General features: G+C 43.9%; 1 protein-coding gene across 1 annotated transcript in view; it reads right to left on the bottom strand.

Moving 5' to 3' along the window:
• Positions 1-16,194, bottom strand: part of CASQ2 (calsequestrin 2) — a 70,114-nt gene extending 53,920 nt beyond the window's left edge. The window contains exon 1 of the mRNA XM_033200748.1: positions 15,693-16,194. Within this exon, the coding sequence (XP_033056639.1) occupies positions 15,693-15,926 (234 nt within the window). The 5' untranslated portion in view covers positions 15,927-16,194. The remainder of the gene's footprint in view (positions 1-15,692) is intronic.
• Between the last annotated feature and the right edge of the window lie 2,302 nt (positions 16,195-18,496).

Here is an 18,496-nt window from a genome sequence, read left to right as displayed (position 1 = left end):
TGGAGGAGGAGTGTGTGGATAGGTGGAGGGGGGTTGCAAGGGCATCCCAGGAGGAAGAAGTGATATAAGCAAAGGTTTGCAGGTGGGAATGTGCAGGAGTGTGCAGGAGAACAGGCTGACCTACTTGAGCAGTGGGCTTATTTGGGCCTCTGAAAGACATCCTGTGTTAAAATCTCACTAGAAAAAAAGTGTGAAGGATTTTACTACTAGGACTGGAAGCTCTGATTTGGGGTTCTCTGAGTAGGAGAGTGATATGACTAACTTGTGTTTGTCAAGAGTGGATCTGAGTGCGTAGAGCAGACAGAAAGGAGAATGGAAAGGAAAGGCCACAGTTGGGAGGCTGATGTCCTAGTCTGCATGGGAGATGTCTCTGATCTCAGACCAAGACAGTGTCAGTGGGAGAAAAAGTGACTTGAGCAGGTGATGCTACAAGTTGAGAATCAGTCAGACCTGGTAAGTCTTCCTTTGGCTTTGGAGAGAGAAGGGAGAGAGATCAAAGAAGAGGGAGGAGGCACGATGGTTCAAGGGTCTCCCATGAGGAAACGAAGTGGAGGACACACAGTGATGGCAGGAGGGCATGACAGAACTGGGGAAGCTTCTCAGCATGGATTCAGACCCAGAGAGTTCACGGTCACGGCAGTCCAGCACAGACCCGGAGGTGCTGATCTAGGGCTCAGGGGAGAGGTCCTACATTAGAAGTGAAGGCTTGAGGACAGGTGCCATCTTTGGGAGACGAGTATGAGAGAAAGCCACAGGGTCAAGTGCTGGCTGTCTCAGAAGGAAGAGCAATACACCTACCCTGGAGGCAGAGTGGAGCTATGGGAGAAGTGCGGGGAGAGAAAGGATCCTGGTGTCATGACTCCAGAGTCACAAAGGAGCGGGTGGTCATATCAAATGTTGCAGGGAGTAAAGGAGGGGTAGGACCCCCATGAGGCCTCTCATCGCAGGACTGATAAGTCACGGGTGACCTTTTAGAGAAGAGCTGGGACAGAAGTCAAAGCACTGGGAGTTAAACCGCTGGGTGGGTGGCAAGGACATGTTACAGCAGGTGTGGCTTGCTTAATTAAGGAGTCACACAGAAGCGAGAGGGACACCCTGTGCTGCGTGACTGCCCCTGGGGCTCCCAGGGCAGCACATCCAATACCTCCAAAAAGACCCCACCCAATGCAGTCTCTTCATAGGACTTACCAGCTCTAATCCAGAGAAAGACAGGAAGAAAGTCACATTTGTACCATTTTCCAAGAACTGTCTTTGTAGAGGAGAAAGACTAATTTACTACACAGTCAGAGGGAAGGTGGGGAGGTGGCGGGTCATAAAGAAAAAGGAGGTGGTTACTTGTTGAAGGGAGGTGGGTGGAGATTACTTTCTGCAGGGCCAAGAATCTGAAAAAAAAGTTGAGCCTCGGGGAAAATGTCACAGATCTCTGCTCCAAGTGAATGTCCCTCAGGCCAGTCATTAAAAACACCCTGGCTGTAACCCTGCTCTTTTCATGTAAGCCAAGAGCCAAATGGCTGTTTGCACCCACTGTCTCTCATGCCATCTGGCAACATGTCAAGCAATTCAACAACTGTGTGTCCTCCCCTGAAACCAGAGAGCTGACGTTTCTCTCCGGTAATCTCCTGTCACTTTCTGCCACCCTCAAAGTAGGCCTGAGCTATGTATAGCTGGGCAGCTGGCATGTGATGGTGTTCACGAAGGAGGCTGGCTCAGTGAAGGGACAGCTATTTTATGGGATTCAAGCGAGTATCGGGGGCCTCTTTAGGGCTAGGATAGGTGGCCTCTGAAAGAGCCTTCAGGGACAGGGAGGCCGTTGATTGTTTTTATTGGCATTTTGGACTATCACGTTGGTCAATGCCAAGGAAAAGACCAAGAGAAGATGCTATGTAGTTTTTCCACCCCACAATTCTGAGAGGCTATATAACAACAACAATATTAAAAAAATAGCACTTACTGGGTATTTACTATATGCCAGCTATTGCTCCACCTGCCTTACAAGAAATATCTTATTGAATCTCTACAAAACCCTCATGAGGTAGAGGCTTGCAGATGAGAAAATAGAGGCACAGAGTGGTTAACCAACTTGCCTGGGGACACACAGTGCTTAAGTGACCCAGCTAGGATTTCAACCCTGACACTCTGTCTCCGGAGCCCAAACTTTCACCAGTTACATTTTGTTCCTATACCTGGGCCTCCGAGGGACCTGGGCCCAAATCCTGGCTTTGCAACTTACCAGCTGTGAGACTCTGGGCAAGTCACAACTTAACTGATCTTCAATTTCCTTATCTAAAAAAATGAGATTCAATATCAGAAGAGTAACATGTATACAAGGACATAGTGCAAGTTCCCTACCAACTAATTACAGGGCAAACCCCACTACACTAAGTCAGTGGTTTTAGAACCTGGTGTACATCAGCATTCCCTGGAGGGGCAGCCAGTAAAAAGAAATTCCTGGGCCCACCCCAGAGTTTCCGATTCAGCAGGTCTGGGATGGGACACAAGAATTTGCATTTCTGCCCAGGTCCCAGGTGCTGCTGAGGCTGCCGGTCTCAGGCCCACACATTGACAGCCGTGGCTCTACCAGTCTCTAACACAAAATTACAGTCTTTTATTGTGGAGCATTTTGCTACGTCCAAACTGACAGAATGAGGGAGGCTGTCCCTGAAGGCCAGGTTTGTTTTGTTTTATCTAAAAACATTATTACAATAGAATTTTTAAAGAGTGAATTTGACTGACGTGGGGCAAGGCCATGCCCTTTTCCAATTTTTCTCAACAGAATTCTGTGCCCCAGTGCCTGTGAAAATGCAGTCTGGAAGCCTAGGCCCTGACCTCCTCTGGTAGCCCCTCCCTCCAACTCTCCTTGGGAAGAAGTTCTACATGATACTCAGTGCTTTCTGGAGCCAGAGAGATCATCCCTTTTTAAACTAACCTTCAGTGAAGGTTGATACACCTCATTTTAAAAAGTGGGTGGGGTGCTTCCTCTCATGGAGAGGCCTCATAAATGTAAACTAATGATTGAATGAAGAGATCTTTGACTTATTGCTTCCACAGCGCACACTGAAAAACAGAAGAGGAACCTGTTCCTGCTTGGCTGAACTTTCTGAAATGTCTGACTAGTGTTTATTTTGATAGCATCTGCTAATGACAGCAAATGCCATGGAAAACTAACTTGAGTTTTCCCAAGAATGGCAGTTTTCAATGTGCTTTCACATACACAACGATTTCAGGAGCAGCCCATTACTAAGTACCAAGCATGTGCCCTTCACTTTACACATATTACCTGTTTTGTCTTCTTAAAACCCCTACGAGGAGGGTACTGCGGCTTAGATTTTTCTTGTTTTATTTTTTGTTTTGAGACGGAGTCTCGCTCTGTTACCCAGGCCGCAGTGCAGTGGCGCGATCTCTGCTCACTACAAGCTCCGCCTCCCAGGTTCATGCCATTCTCCTGCCTCAGCCTCTCGAGTAGCTGGGACTACAGGTGCCCGCCACCACACCCGGCTAAATTTTTGTATTTTTAGTGGAGACCGGGTTTCACTCCGTTAGCCAGGATGATCTCAATCTCCTGACCTCGTGATCCGCCCACCTCGGCCTCCCAAAGTGCTGGGATTACAGGCGTGAGCCACCCCGTCCAGCCTGTGGCTTAGATTTTATAAAGGAAGCACTCAGCCTTGTGGAGCTAAGTGACCCGCCTGCAGTCACACAGCTAGTGCAAGGACTCAATCCCAGCTGGCTCTGACTCCAAAGCCTGTGCATCTCACATTGCTAGATGCTACTGCCAATAGTCATTTAGGTGTTGCATTCACTTCTTCTGTGTCTGGAGGATGCTTCACTCCCTTCATAAATCAGAGGTGTGTGGTCTGGCTAACAGTTAGATATCCAGGGCCAGAGTAATTGTGTGTGCTGTGTAGGTAGAAGCAGGTGAGCATGTGAGGGAGTACCTGTTAGGTCTCCTGGCCACCCAGCTCACGGCAGATGGTGAGGAGAGGCCTGTCTGGCTTGGGGCACCTGGACAGCAGGTGGGAGCTGCTGGAACTGGCACCCTGGGCACACAGAAGCGGCTCTGGCCTGCCCAGCCCATCACATTGCAAGATGCTGCACTGGCCCCTTTCCTTCACGGCTGTCCAAACAGAAACAGCTTAGCTGGATAATTCTGGCCTACCACATCCAGTTTGTAAAAAGGGAAGCCTTAGCGGCTTCCTTGAACAGGCTCAGTTCTTCATGGGGCTGGCTTTCTAGGCGGAACAAGTCATTTTGAATGCGCACTAAAGCTAAGCTGACAATTATGCAAAAATATTCTGCACCAACCTGTAAAGCGCAAACTGCCACAGAGTAGGGTTTCTGAGTAAAGAAAAATCTTGTGATTTGGAATCAGATTTTCTTACTTTTAATTTTACTGCCTTATATCATAATAGCCCTTATAACTGCAGTGGTGACTTTCATGGTATCTCATGTCTCCATTTTAAAATGTATAACTTTGGGGGCTGGGCATGGTGGCACGTGCCTGTAATTCCAGCACTTTGGGAGGCTGAGGCAGGCAGATCACCTGAGGTCAGGAGTTCAAGACCAGCACAGCCAACATGACGAAACCCCATATCTACTAAAATACAAAAATTAGCTGGGCATGGTGGCACATGCCTGTAGTCTCAGTTACTTGCAAGGCTGAGGCAGAAGAATTGCTTGACTCCGGGAGGCGGAGGTTGCAGTGAGCCAAGATCGTGCCACTGCACTCCAGCCTGGGAGCCTAGGTGACAGAGCGAGACTCCATCTCAAAATAACTAACTAAATAAATAAATAATAAAAAATAAAAACTTATACCTTTGGGAGGAGGTCTACCTCAGGAATGTGATGAATACGTGTCCTGTTTGGGTTTGTGCAATACTGGAGGCTTTGGAGATAGGAATAATGAGAGAAGGTTCCAGTGGTCTAAAAACTTCTGAATCAACAGTATATTTTCCAGTTCATGAAACCTCTATTTCCTTATAATTCCATAGGTAGAAGGAAATATTTAACTGTAATCAACTCAATCCATGCTTTTACAACTAGTATCTCTGTGCTTTTACCATCTCACTCCAAGGATCCCCTGTATTACCGATATGTGCCCAGCAACCCTCCACACAGAATTCAGCAGCACTCGGGCTTCACAGAGAACTGCAATTTAAAAGTGAGCACCTCCTGAGAGAGTATGGGCTCTATGGGAGGCTTCGTTCTCCAAGCCAAACCAAAATAAGCCTGACCTCATCTAATTTTTCAGAGTGGAGCAGGTGTGAATTTGGAGATTGCCATTTTTGGGCAGTGAACAGTTGGAAAAAAATACCTGAATCCTGTGTGTGTTGCTATTCCCTGCCCAGTGTTTCCATGTGACTCCATCTGCAGATTCACTCAACTCCAGCAACTTCATTTTGCCTTCCTCTCTTGGGGTTTGGAAATGTAACCACTGGGATATTTGCCTGCACTAAATAGGTTTAGAACAAGGGTCAGCCTTTTAAAGCTTGGAGGTTTCTGCCCATGTGTATATATATTTTGGGCTGAGAGTCCCATGGTTTTAAAAAAAAATCAATTTTACCCATATTTTGGTGGGATTAAGCAAGGGTAACAAACGGGTTCCTGAATCTGGCAAATTCAACCTCCTTACATTTCTTGAAAGTACGTTTTCAATACTTTAAAAAATTTAACTTAATTTAAAAAATAGATCAAGGAGAAGTATATTTCCAGTATAAGCAACTTATTTCTAATTCTTGACATTTTCCTTCTTCCCCTCTCCAGCCATCCATCCAGCAAACATTTATTAAATTCCAAGTGCCAAGCAACAGCCCATTGGCTCACACTAGTCATTTAGGTTCAACACATAGTCTAGTTGTACAATTTAATGCAGCTCAAGTGTAAGTGAAAATCCAGAGTACAAACTAAAGACATCTGTGCCTTCGTAAGTTGGCACAGCTTACAAACATGAAGCAATCCCTTTCAGCTGCTCCTTGGCATACTGGAAGGAGCATGTCATTTTAAACCAAATAGGTTTGGGTTCAAACCCTGCTTCATGATCTAATGTTTTATAGCTTTGTGACTTTAGGCAATTTTTACTTAGCTCTCTGGCTCATTTCTCTGCCTGTAATGTAAGAATATGTTGTAAGAATTACACAAAATTACATATGTAAAGCCCCATATTGGCATGGTTTATGGTAAGTTCATAATATGTGCTTTTCCTTTCTCCTTCTTCCCCTTCTCTTCATTCAACATTCATTCGACAAATACTGTTGAATACCTACTGAGTCAGGCACTGATTTAGGTGTTGGGGTATAGCAATGAGTAGAACAAAGTCCTTGCCTTTGTGAATGTCACATTCTATAGTGGGTGCTGTAGTTTGGATGTTTTTCCCTCCAAATCTCATGCTAAAATTTGGTCCTCAATGTTGGAGTTGAGGCCTAATGGGAGGTCTTGGGGTCATGGAAGTGAACGCCTTATGAATAGATTAATGTCCTCCATGGGTGGGGCAGTGACAGAGTGAGTTCTCACTCTATTAATTCCTGCTAGAGTTCCCTGAGAGCTGGTTGTTAAAAACAGCCTTGCGTCTTCTCTTTCTCTCTCTCTCTCTCTCTCTTTCTCTCTCTGTCTGTCTCTCTTGCTTCCTCTTGTGCTGTGTGATATCTGCATACACCAGCTCCTCTTCACCTTCTGCCATGAGTGGAAGCAGCCTGTGGCCCTAGCCAGATACAGACACCCAATCTTCAACTTTTTCAGACATCAGAATTGTAAGCCAAATAAACCTTTTATTCTTTATAAATGACCTAGCCTCAGGTATTCTTTTATAGCAACACAAATGTACTAAAAGAAGAGGTGTCAGACAATATGCAATAGGTCAGCCAAGTACTATGTAGAAAAAGCATAGAGGAGGGTAGAGGAGGTAAAATGAATGCATGGAAAGTGTGATTTACATAGGCTGTCAGGGAGATAACTTCTTTGATAAGGTGACATTTAAACATAGACCTAAAGGAAGTGAGTTCTTATCATCAATAAAAGAGGAACATTTCCCTAGACACTGTGGCCATTCCATCTGCATCTTTGTAAGTGCTATGATTTTGTAAGTGCTATGTGGTTTGTCCCCATCAAAACTCATATTGAAATTTTATTCCCAATATGGTAGTGTTCAGCAGTAGGGTCTAGTGAGAGGTGTTTGGGTTATGTGGGTGGGCCCCTCACGAATAGATTAACGCCCTCATTCAAAGGTAAGTGAGTTTTAATGAGAACAAATTAGTTTCTGAGGGAACAGGTTGTTTAAAAGGGTCTGGCTTCCTTGGTTTCTCTGCCATCCTTTCTCTCTCATAACATGATTCCTTTCTTATAACATCTATTGCTTTCTGCTTTCTGCCATAAGTTGAAGCAGCATAAGGCCTTCACCAGATGCAGCTGCCAATCTTGAACTTTCCAGCCACTAGAATCATGAGCCAAGTAAACCTCTTTTTATAGATGATCTAGCCTCAGGTATTCTGTTATAGCAACACTAAGCAGACTTAGACAGTAAGTAAGATGAATATTTCATGAATAAATGAAAGAGGGAATATTTCTATTTAGGTGTTCACCAGACTTAGTTTCATATTACAAAATACTCACCAGTTTTCTCTGAGAAACTTTCCCATGGCTTCCCATAAAACATCATAACATCTTAATAGCCCACTTCCATCTACCTTCAGTGTTCTTAGATTTGCCATTTCTTTTGGGGAAAGGGCTAATGTGCCACAGCAACCAAATAGATGTATGTCTTCTCTTTCTGAAGGTCAACTCTGAACCCTGACCTAAGGATAGTTAGAAGGCCAACTTCTAAGTTGGTCTTAAAAAGCCAGGCAATTCAACTAGAAAGATCTCAAATAGGGTAAGACTCCTCAAGTCCCAGATCATTTCTTTTTAAGGAGGTCCAAAGGATTAGTTACTGACTGTGTGAGTGATGGGTCAGTGGGAGAACCCTGGGAGGCCTGGCTGAATCCCAAAGCAGATATGAATCCCTGCACCCCTAGAACCAACTTAATATCCCAGTGGCTCTCCAAATCAGAGCTATGCTGACAGTTCCAGCACCATTCTGAAGAGTGACTAGTCCAAAGGTCAAACAGGTAACAACATGATTCTGGTTATCTGGAAAATTTTCCTAACCCAATGGACTGTCGCAGTGCTTTGCAAACTTTAATGTGCCTACAAAGCACACAGGGATCTCATTTAAGTGTTAAGTTTGATTCTGGGATGGGGCCTGAGATTCTTCATTTTTAACATGGTCCAAGTGATGCCATTTGGTCTGGGGTCCGCCTTTTTATTCAGATGAGGTCTCACTATGTTGCTCAAGCTGGAGTGCAGTATCTACTCACAGGCGCAATCATAACACACTGCAGACTCAAACTCCTGGCCTCAAGCAATCCTCTAGTTTCAGCCTCCCAAGTAGCTGGGCTGCTCTCAACCTTGGGGTTCACATTTTAAGCATCAAGGTTCGAGTGGCCTTCAAACTTGGCTGCATCTTAACAGCACTCAGAAAGTTTTTAAAAATTGCAGCATCTGGACATCAGCCTTTACCCAATGACCAATTAAACCAGCACCTGTGGGGATGAGACCCAGGAATCAGTATTTTTTTTAAACTCTTTATGTGGTGCTAATGTGTGGCCAAAGTTGAGAACTACCACAGTCAACTAAGAACATGTACAAACGTTCAAGTGACTAGTGAAGGAAATTCACATTGATAAGCACCCACTATACTTCAAGCACTCAATTAGTCATTCTATTAATACATAGATGAATTTCTTCTGTAGTAACTGACATAACAAAAATAATAATACCTGACTCTTTCACAGCTTCTTATAATTTTATAAGAAATTCTTATTCACCTGTTTCCATTTAATTCTCCTAATTCATGGAGGTAGGAACTAATGGTTGATTTTATAGATGATTTTACATATAGATTTCACAGATCAGTGTAATGAAGTGAATCTGTGTGACTTGCTCAGTATAGTGAGTAAATGGAAGAGAAGTTCAGGTGTTCTGCTTTCAGTTTTCCCAAGCATTGATACTTCATCTGAGATTGGATATAGAGAAATGGTGGTATACCAGCCTGGCCAACATGGTGAAACCTGCCTCTACTAAAAATATAAAAATTAGCTGGGTGTGGTGGTGGGCACCTGTAATCCCAACAACTTAGGAGGCTGAGGCAGAATAATTGCTTGAACCCAGAAGGTGGCAGTTGCAGTGAGCTGAGATTGTACCATTGCACTCCAGCCTGTGGGGGGTGAAGGGGAAGAAGAAGAAGGAGAAGGAGAAGGAGAGGAAGAGGAGGAGGAGGAGGAGGAGGAAGAAGAAGGAGGAGGAGGAGGAGGAGGAGGAGGAGAAGAAGAAGAGGAGGAGGAGGTGTTTATAAAGTACACATGAGTCTTGTCAATGATGATGCTGGCGCATTGCAAAGCCTGAAGAGGCTGCAGTCACTCTCAGCTAACGTTTACTTTTTATTATACAGAGAGTTTAGGAGACTGAGGCCTGAAGGAAGAAGGAAGCTCAGTCTGGTAGGGGCTCTGGCAGACTGATAGCAGCAGCATCAAGAGATCCGCTAAACAGCTGCAAAACTCAGAGGCCTACATCACACAGGATTATGATTCTTGATCCTGTCATAGACAATGAAACCAGCATCCCTCTCCCCTACAGGGCCTAATAGATAATTTGTGTGAGTCATCATTTAAAAATTATTGGAAAGTAACCTATGTTTCAGCATGGGAAATTGGTTTGCATTTTTAGGTAGTGGTCCTGCCATTTAATACCCAAGATAGCTTAGGAGAGATCCCCTGGACAGGCACTGTGTGGATGGCAACAGAGCATCCCAACAGACTCTACTGGTGAGCTAAAGTGAGACCTTCTTAAGCAGGAAAAGCAGAAGAACCCCACCAAGGGTACACAGGGGAGCAGCCTTAGACCTTGAACTCTAGTTGTAGCCTGTTGAAAAACTACAAGACCAACAGGTTGACCTGGTTCAACTTCCAAGAAGATGTGGCCATTTTTGTGCCAAGACTCCAGGTTTTCTGCCTGCTCAAGGGACCTATTTCACCCTAAATGAATGAACCAAGCTTTACTGTTCACAGTCCAGAAAGTGTTGCTTGTTCTTTATCCATACATTCACTGATACATTCATTTACTCATGCAAAGATTATTGAGTGTCTGTTAATAGCAATGAAAATTTGATAAATGAATTAATATTTCTATTTAGGAATTTACAATGCTTGTTTTCATGTTCTGAAACACTCTCTAGCTGCCTGAAAAAAATTCCCGTAGCTTTCCTTATCCAATAAATGCATATTGGTTACAGGTTAGTCTACTCAGTTGCTATTCCCCCTTCTCCACCCTGCCACCCAAAACACAGATACATGGCTAACAGCATCAATTTTAACTATGAAACATGTGAATATAAAATGAAAAGTGCCCAGAGGTCCTAGAACTGAGCAAGAAGTTTCTTGATCCTTGCCCAATGTGAACTTGGCTCAGTTTGCTTTTGTTTTGCTTTGCTTTGCTTTTTGCTTCCCCTATTACCAAGTTTGATTTTCATTCAGGTTGTTCTTATGAGGCTTCTAATCTAGAGGGAAAAATCCAACCCATGTCTCCATGGGGGGAAAGGGTAAGGTGGAAAGGATTAGAAGGAAACTGGAAGCACCTCTCGAAGTAGGTGAAACTGAACCATGTCTGAAAATGGGGCAAAGCCTAATTTGATAAATGGTATTGATGAGGTGGTTGGATATAGCCGACACAGGCTCAGCAAAGCCTTGAGAGCAGAGGGAATGCCAAACAGGGGTACATTGAGAGAGACCTGTGACCACCAGCAAGTCACTCCTCCTCTCCAGCCCCAGAGAGGAGGAGTGAATAAGCAATAAGACGAGTGAATCAAACTGGCTGGGAATAAGCAAGATGGCAATGCATTTCCAGTCCCCACCTCCCAAGGCCTGGTTTCCTCAGTTTGTAAACTGATGGGGTTAGTTGCACTGTGTTTAGAATCCTGACAAAATAGTGAGTGCGGGCTGAAAGAAGCCAGCATTTGTTAAGTATCTTCTGTGTGCCAGAGCTATGCTCTTGCTGGGCAGCCTCATTCAATCCTCACAACAGCACTGTCATCTCCACCTTGCAAATAAGGAAGGCAGGTCTATCTGATCTGGAAGCCCGTGTTAGAGCATGCCATCTCTCAAGCGCTTCAACCTCAGGGAAATGGTGATGTTGAAGGACTTTTCTCTGGCAATATTTATAGGACATGATAGGAGCAGCGGCTTGCACAGCAGTTTCAAGAAAAAACAGGAAGCAGGAAACAAAGCAGCAAGGAGAAACTGAATTTCCTGACCATCTCCTCTGTCTCTGAGTCCTGTAATGCTAATGGAAGTTGGCCACTGTGGTGTGACTAAATTAACTATCTTGGCGGAAGCTGCAAGAGACAGCATGCAAAATTGCAACTCCTTTTATAATTTGTGTTGACACCCCAGTAGAAAAATGAGAAAAGGCATAGAAAAATAATTTACGGAAGAAAAAAATATATAAATGGCAAAACAATTTTATGGAAAACTTTAGCCAGAAATCAAAGAAGTGTTCATCAAAACAATAATGAAAAGATAAAGATTTTTGAAACTCTAAAAATTATGTCAGGATCCAAATATACGGTAATTATTTTTAAAATATGTATGATGACACAGTGGAATACTATGCTGGTATTAACATTACTATTTAATAATATAGAAATACAATATACGGATGTGAAGAAAAGCTGGAAACAAAACTGTATAAATGGTATAATTCTGAATTGAAAAATGTATACTTATGTACAGAAAAAAAACTGGAAAGAAATCTACCAGAACATTATCCATGTTTATTTTGGTGTGATTACTTTTATTGCCTTTTAGTTCTTTTTCACATATTCTGAAATCTAAAGGAGTATATGCTACTTTGTTGATGAAGAAAGCCAAGCAGGAATCAGAACTACCAGCTGTTTAAGTCAGGGTTACAGCTATGAAATGAGGGGTTCAGAGCAACCTAGATGACTCCCACAGTTCTTTTGAGCTCTAACATTCATTCACTCATTCAACAAGCATGTGTAAAACATCTGCATGGAACTATGGATCATACACTGACTCTTGGGCCCTCCAGAACTGGACTCTGGCCAGACTGGAAAGCAAAGTTTGAGTTTGCTGCCTCCTGGTGTCATATTACTTGCCTATTTCTTGCTAAGCTGTATAGACCTTATCTTCTCCCCCTTCTCCTCTTCCCCTTGTCAAGTCCTGTTCTCACGACAAATTCAGACTCAGGGGATGTAAGTGATTGGCAACATCTCAAAGGTCTACCTCTCCCAGAGGACCTTGACTAAGTCGGGACAAAAATCTTACCCTAAAGAAATGAGGCCCTCTTGGCCAAATTTTAGGAAAAAGCTAGCAGGTGGAAAAATACTCGAGAGCCATCAGAATATGTGCTGTTTTGCCAGTGAATTCCTACTCATTTCACAAACCAGTTCTGGCTCTTCCTCTTTCCTCTACTCTCCCCGAGAAACTTATAAGTTGCTCTGTTGTTACAGCAACCTCCCTGCACCATAGCTCTTAGTTCGCGTGTTTTCTTCCGTGTTCAGCTGTGAGCCACTCGAGGGTCTCATGTTCCCTGTATCCACAGCATCTATCCCAGCACCCCAACATAAGGTAGGTGGCAGATGCATGACTAATTGAATGGCATTTCAAGTGCCCCTCATCAGGCAGTGACCTCCTCGCTCTGTAGATGAAGCTGTTTCTGGCTTTTTTCATTGACATCCCTTAGAGATGCAGACAAAATATACATGACTGGCCACAGCGCCCTTGGAGTTTCTTACAATGGGGTGGCCCTAGTGTGAGGAGCTATGAGTTTCTAATTCCTAGAAATTCCTCAGCTGTTTCAGCCTAGGGATGGCAACTCCTCACTGGAGAGCGAAATCAACTTAATAGGCTGAGATCGATTTTTAAAGAGAAATAGAAGAGAACGGGATAAAAATAGAAAAAAAATTTTTAATTCCCCAGGTAATAATAATAAGTACAGTTTCATGAAATTTTTGTTTCTGGTGTGTGTGTGTGTCTGTGTGTACTGGGTCATAGTCGGTTATGACAAAAAGTGTCAGAAGCCGCCTTAAGCTGCAAGTGGAAGGGAGCTGCCTCCCCTCCAGCTATTTGCCCATGGCTGAGACCACACTGCCTGATGGATGGACACTGGGAGCTGCCTCCTCTTTTCCCCCTACCCCCTAACAGCCACAGCCCTGGAAGCTGGCAGACTATTTTTCTTAGTGCAAGTGTAGGGTCTAGAGGATTAAGAGGACAAAAGAGTTGTTTCGACCATGACGAAAGTTTAAAGGCGTGTTCACTCTTTCCACTCATGGACTTCCTGGAGCCATTTTTTCCCTTGATGCTGCACCTGACAAGTATCTCAACAAAGGCCCGCCCCTTCCTCACCTTCACTAATGGAGCCCAGGCCTCCTCCTCGGTTTGGACTTTTGCATAAGCAGTGCCTCCAGGCCATGTACTTCTCGGCCAGGCTGGTGGTACAGCTGGCATCATCAGACCCGGGCCCAGAGGCTGAGCAACTCTGTTTAAGGAAGACTCTTGAAATCGTCTTAAACAGTCTACCCAGAAGCCCCTTGGGCATTTTTGCACTGATTTCAGGAGTAGCGCAGTATAGGTATTACGTGCTGCCTCCATCTGCAGTAGCTGTGTAACCTTGAACAACTTAGCCTCCCTGCTTCAGTTTTCCCATCTATAAAAGGGAATTGGTAACTGTACCTACTTAATAGAATTATTGTAAGGATTAAACAAGCTAACACATACCAAGTGCTTAGGACAGTCCCTGTACTTAGTAAACATTTAATAAACATTATTATTATTTAATCATTTCTTAAGCCTGCATGATAGTTATTATTTTTCTATATTTATAGATAAGAAAATGAGGCTCTGAGAAATTACATAATTTGCCCTGTGTCCTATGCCTAGTAGAGACAAAGCCAGAACTTAAATCCGGATATCCTGACTTCAAGTTCTGTGTTCTTTTTCTCCTAATGATGCCTCACTCCAGCTTTAGCAGCCTAGGGGCATCAAATTAACTCCTGTCGTGAACTTTTCCTTATCGGTCTCTGCTGGGCTGGCACCCAACTGTGAAAAGGGCACTCTTGGATCAAAGGTGTCTGGAGGGATGGTAAGCCCAGGGGAAGTTCCTGTTCATGATTTTGCATAGTCTTTGGGGACATATATACTTGGGGGAGCTAGAGAGAGAGAGATTAGATAGATAGATAGATAGATAGATAGATAGATAGATGATAGAAAGAGATTTCTTTTAAAAAAATTAGAATCAGAAATGAATGTCCTTGACTGTACTGGCCAACCAAAGGCAATCTTTTGGAGTTCTAGGCTAACTGGACAGCAATGAGCATATAGGGGAGAATCCTTATGCCTTCTATTAAGTTTTCATAACAATGTCTCTTTATAACTGAGTATGGCAGTTTGAAATGGAGATATAATGTAAGTGTTGGTTTCATGGGCTAAGCAGCAGCTAAGTTCTATGTCCTGTTCTTTTCCAGCCTGTGATTTGCTCATTTCTATAGAACAAAGTCTTAATAACTATCCCTGCTTTCTCTTTTCTTGCAACCCACAGAGAGAACTGAACTTCCACATTCAGCACTCAAGGTTGGAAATATAGTTTTGATGTATTTGGGATAGTTTTGCTGGATTTTATGACAGTCAATTTTTCAACTGGAAAAAATTCAAATCCACATGGGTTTTATACAATAATTCTGTTAATCAAACTGTTTCATCAACCTGAGTTCTCTGATTGCACTGGTTAATAAACTGTAATTATCAAATATCCTTTTCACAGGTTTGCGCCTGGGCTAGGCATGGGGACTGATGAGGCATCTTGGTGCCCACTAGCATTCTTGGCACCCTCAGGCACTCTTAAAGTGTAAGCCATCTTAAGCTGTCCAGGAGGAGCTGTAGCAATAGTTCTGGGGCACTCGCAAAGGATTAGAAAATGGGCCCCAGTGCCAGGTTACAAACAGGCAGGCCGTGTAATGCGGATAAAATAAGAACTGACTTCAGCTCTGCCCTAAAGTCACACCAAGAACTTTCTGAGAAAAAAAAAAAATCACATAAATGAATAGGCCGCTCAGAAAATCTGCACACAACTACATTCTGTAATGCTGACTGACAGCAAATCACGAGAAAGGAAAGTCATTTAGTGATATTCTCCATCTGACACCCAGAGAGAGGCAAGGTCAGGTAACTCTGGTCTCTCCAGGATCACAGGGAGATTTGAGGGAGCAGAGTGGGCACACTGAGTGAAATCCACAAGTAGTCCCTGGATTTCATTTCAGCCAACAGTTTTAACAACAGTTTCTGCGTTCTATCTGGGAAACAGTGACTGGGACAAGGGCCCTTGAAAAGTCAAGGGGGCCATAGAGACTTTACATCAGACCCATCATAGGGTAGCACGTTTGGTCCTCTTCATTTGAGGAGTTAGGACCCACCCCTCATTGTTCACACATCCCAGCTGTGCAACAAGGGCATCTGATTCACGTGAGGCCAAAATAAAGCAGACTTCAGTATATATTCTCTGCATCCTTGTTCCCATATCCCAACCCCTGGCCAAAGGCATTCCCTCAGCACCTCATTGAGGCAGCGTGGACAGCATGCCCTTTGATTACTTACCTCAAGCACGATTTCTTTCAGTTGGAACTGTTTTTGCGCGACCTTATCTGAAGACACTGGCTCGTGGTAGTAGAGGCAGAGCAAGTCGTATTTCTTTAAAACCTGCTTGAAGTTCTTCTCGGAAAGACTTACCACTCGGTCCTTCCCATCATATGTGGGGAAATTAAGCCCCTCTTCTGCCCTGCAAGAGGACAGAAAATAAACCCCCACAATAAACAAGTGAGTTCTCTTCATTTGGAAAAAGTTTTGTTTCTTGTTCCCAAATATGCCGTGTGCAGAAGAAAGGACAGAAGACTATTGGAGGCCTTGTTGAGCCAAGCAGGGAGCAGACAGGCTGATTTTGTCTCTCTTCTTTGCCCTTCCTGGGGCGGAGAAGTGACTTTTCACCTCCTTGGGTCCAGCCAGCTCTGGAATCGTGGGCTCAGGACAAAGAGCAGAGGCACGCACACACACACACACACACGCACGCACGCGCGAGAGTAGAAAAACAGCCAAGCTAGGGAGGCTGGGAGGCCAAGCCCCAGATACCTTACATAGCTCTGCTCAGCCTCTGTCTCATTAGGAACTCCATTTTTAGGATGCAGTTGTTTCAGGCTAAAAATAAATCATGCAATGAATAAAAAAGTTAGATACGACACTGTAGAGGGATTTGCTGATACAGTCTGTCCAAATGGTGAAGAGGGAAGAGGCAGGAGGAAAAAGACAAGAATGTGCACGCGTGAAATAAGGAGGCTAGAAAGGTCAAAGAAGAGAAAGAAACTCGAGAGGGAGATAAGGGACTAGGGTGCCCATAAGCAAATGGGGAGTTCAAACATACAGAATGACACTCATGCATTACGGAATTGTTAAATCACTCCAGGGAGGTAACTCAGCCTGTCCCTCACGGTGGTTGCTCACCCTCTGTTCCTCACTGCAACATGAAACAAAACGGAGCCCCAAGGTAGACTTCCTCATGTTCTACTCCTGTTTTTTTCTACCTTCCATCCTCTCTTCTTAAAAATCCTCTGCCAGCCACTGGGCGAGGGGTGCAGGGACACCCTGCTGAACCCAGCTGACACCAGAAGAATCTGTCCTCATTAGAATAAAATGAAACAAGGTTCACAGCTCAAATCCCTACTCAGCCTTTTAACAGCTAATGAACTTTGGCGGGTCACTTGCCCTCTCTGATTATCGGTTCCCCTCTATGTAAAGTGGGGCTGATAATAACCATAAAGTTTAAAACACATAGATGAAAAAGCATGGCACAAAACAGGTGCTCAAAAATGGTAGCTATTGTACTTACTTCTCACTGGAGCTGGTGGAACATTCGTTATATAATGGATATTTGTCTGTTTCTAATATGAATGGTTTGTGAACCCTTTCTTGTCCATTTTCTCCTTGAATCCAGTAGGCAACTGGGACAGAAGTGATCAGGGCTCATCCTACCACTGAGCTAACAGCAACTTGTCTGAGTTTGCAGCATTTCTAACTGCCAGAGCAAGAATTCAACCCTGCCTCAAAGCTGCGGCTCCTGGTTGTCTTGCCTCTGACTCTGGGTGATTCCCTTGCAAACACCCCTTTTCTTAAGTACCTTCTTGACCATCTCTTCCAGTCCAACCCTAGTCCAGTCATGTCTCTCCACTCTTCAAATGCATCTAGGGCACTCATGATTCTGACCAAGTTTCTGATCTCCTTCAGTTATAAATCAGCTTTGAAAAGACAGAGTACTCTGTCACACACAGCTTTTGCAGGGGTTAGAAGGCAAAGAGAAGATCTGTGGCCTCTATGAGTAAGGCAAGGCTTCCCTGCAGTCAGAGGGCCTTACATTGAGAGTCAGGCTGATGAGGGGTTGTCTTGATGCTACACTTTCATGTGCAGGAAGTTGGGGCCTTGAAGAACCCATCACTAAAACCCTTGATGGCATTCCATTCTTTCTAATGGTGTAGTTTCTAAGTTTTCAAAAGATGGAGCCAAGAATATCCATTCTAAGGTGTACTTAGCTTTCCAAGTCAGTGGCAAGCATGCAAGATCTCTGCTTTCTTTAGGAAATTTAAGGGGGAAAAGATTTCTGAGTGAAACAATGTGTGTCTTGTCTTTTTGAGGTCAGCCTCCCCAAACTGTTCCCGGTTGTCTTGATCTCACTGGATTACCTTTATTTAGAATTTGTTCCACTTTTCTTAATATGTAAGTAGGTTTAACTGTTACTGAAAAATCGGGAGATATTTAAAGTCAAAGTCCTTGAATTTCCTTCTGACTTATAATTGACAAAACTATAAGGGGAAAGAAATAATTTTTTAAAATTTAGTTTAACCGTCAAATCTGGTTTACTGCGAAAAGCCTGAGCTGTGGAAAGTTCCTGCCCCTAGATCATGGACTCGATTTGAGCCAGGCAGCCCAGCCCTGAGGACAGGCAGCCACTGACATATGCTGTGGTGATCATGTTTCCCCCAGGCAGCCACGGTAGATATGAGGTCTACATTCATGTCCCACTCTCAGCAAGAAGTAGGTTTTCATAGTTTGCATTTAACGTACCAGGCTTATTTTCTACCTGCCTTTCATTTTCCTATTTTTGTTTTTCCTCTGCCTTATTGATCACCAACTTTAATTCTTTTTTTTCTTTTTCTTTTTTTCTTTTTCTTTTTTTTTTTTTTTTGAGATGGACTTTCGCTCTTGTTGCCCAGACTGGAATGCAATGGCCCTATCTCGGCTCACCACAATCTCCACCTCCCAGGTTCAAGCCATTCTCCTGCCTCAGCCTCCCCAGTAGCTGGGATTACAGGCACGCGCCATCACGCCTGGCTAATTTTGTATTTTTATTAGATACG

The sequence above is a fragment of the Trachypithecus francoisi genome, unplaced genomic scaffold (genome assembly GCF_009764315.1).
Source record: "Trachypithecus francoisi isolate TF-2019V2 unplaced genomic scaffold, Tfra_2.0 Lachesis_group5, whole genome shotgun sequence".
Classification (NCBI taxonomy): domain Eukaryota; kingdom Metazoa; phylum Chordata; class Mammalia; order Primates; family Cercopithecidae; genus Trachypithecus; species Trachypithecus francoisi.
Note: the sequence above shows the minus strand (reverse complement) of the source record. Positions and strands in the feature narration are given on the sequence as shown.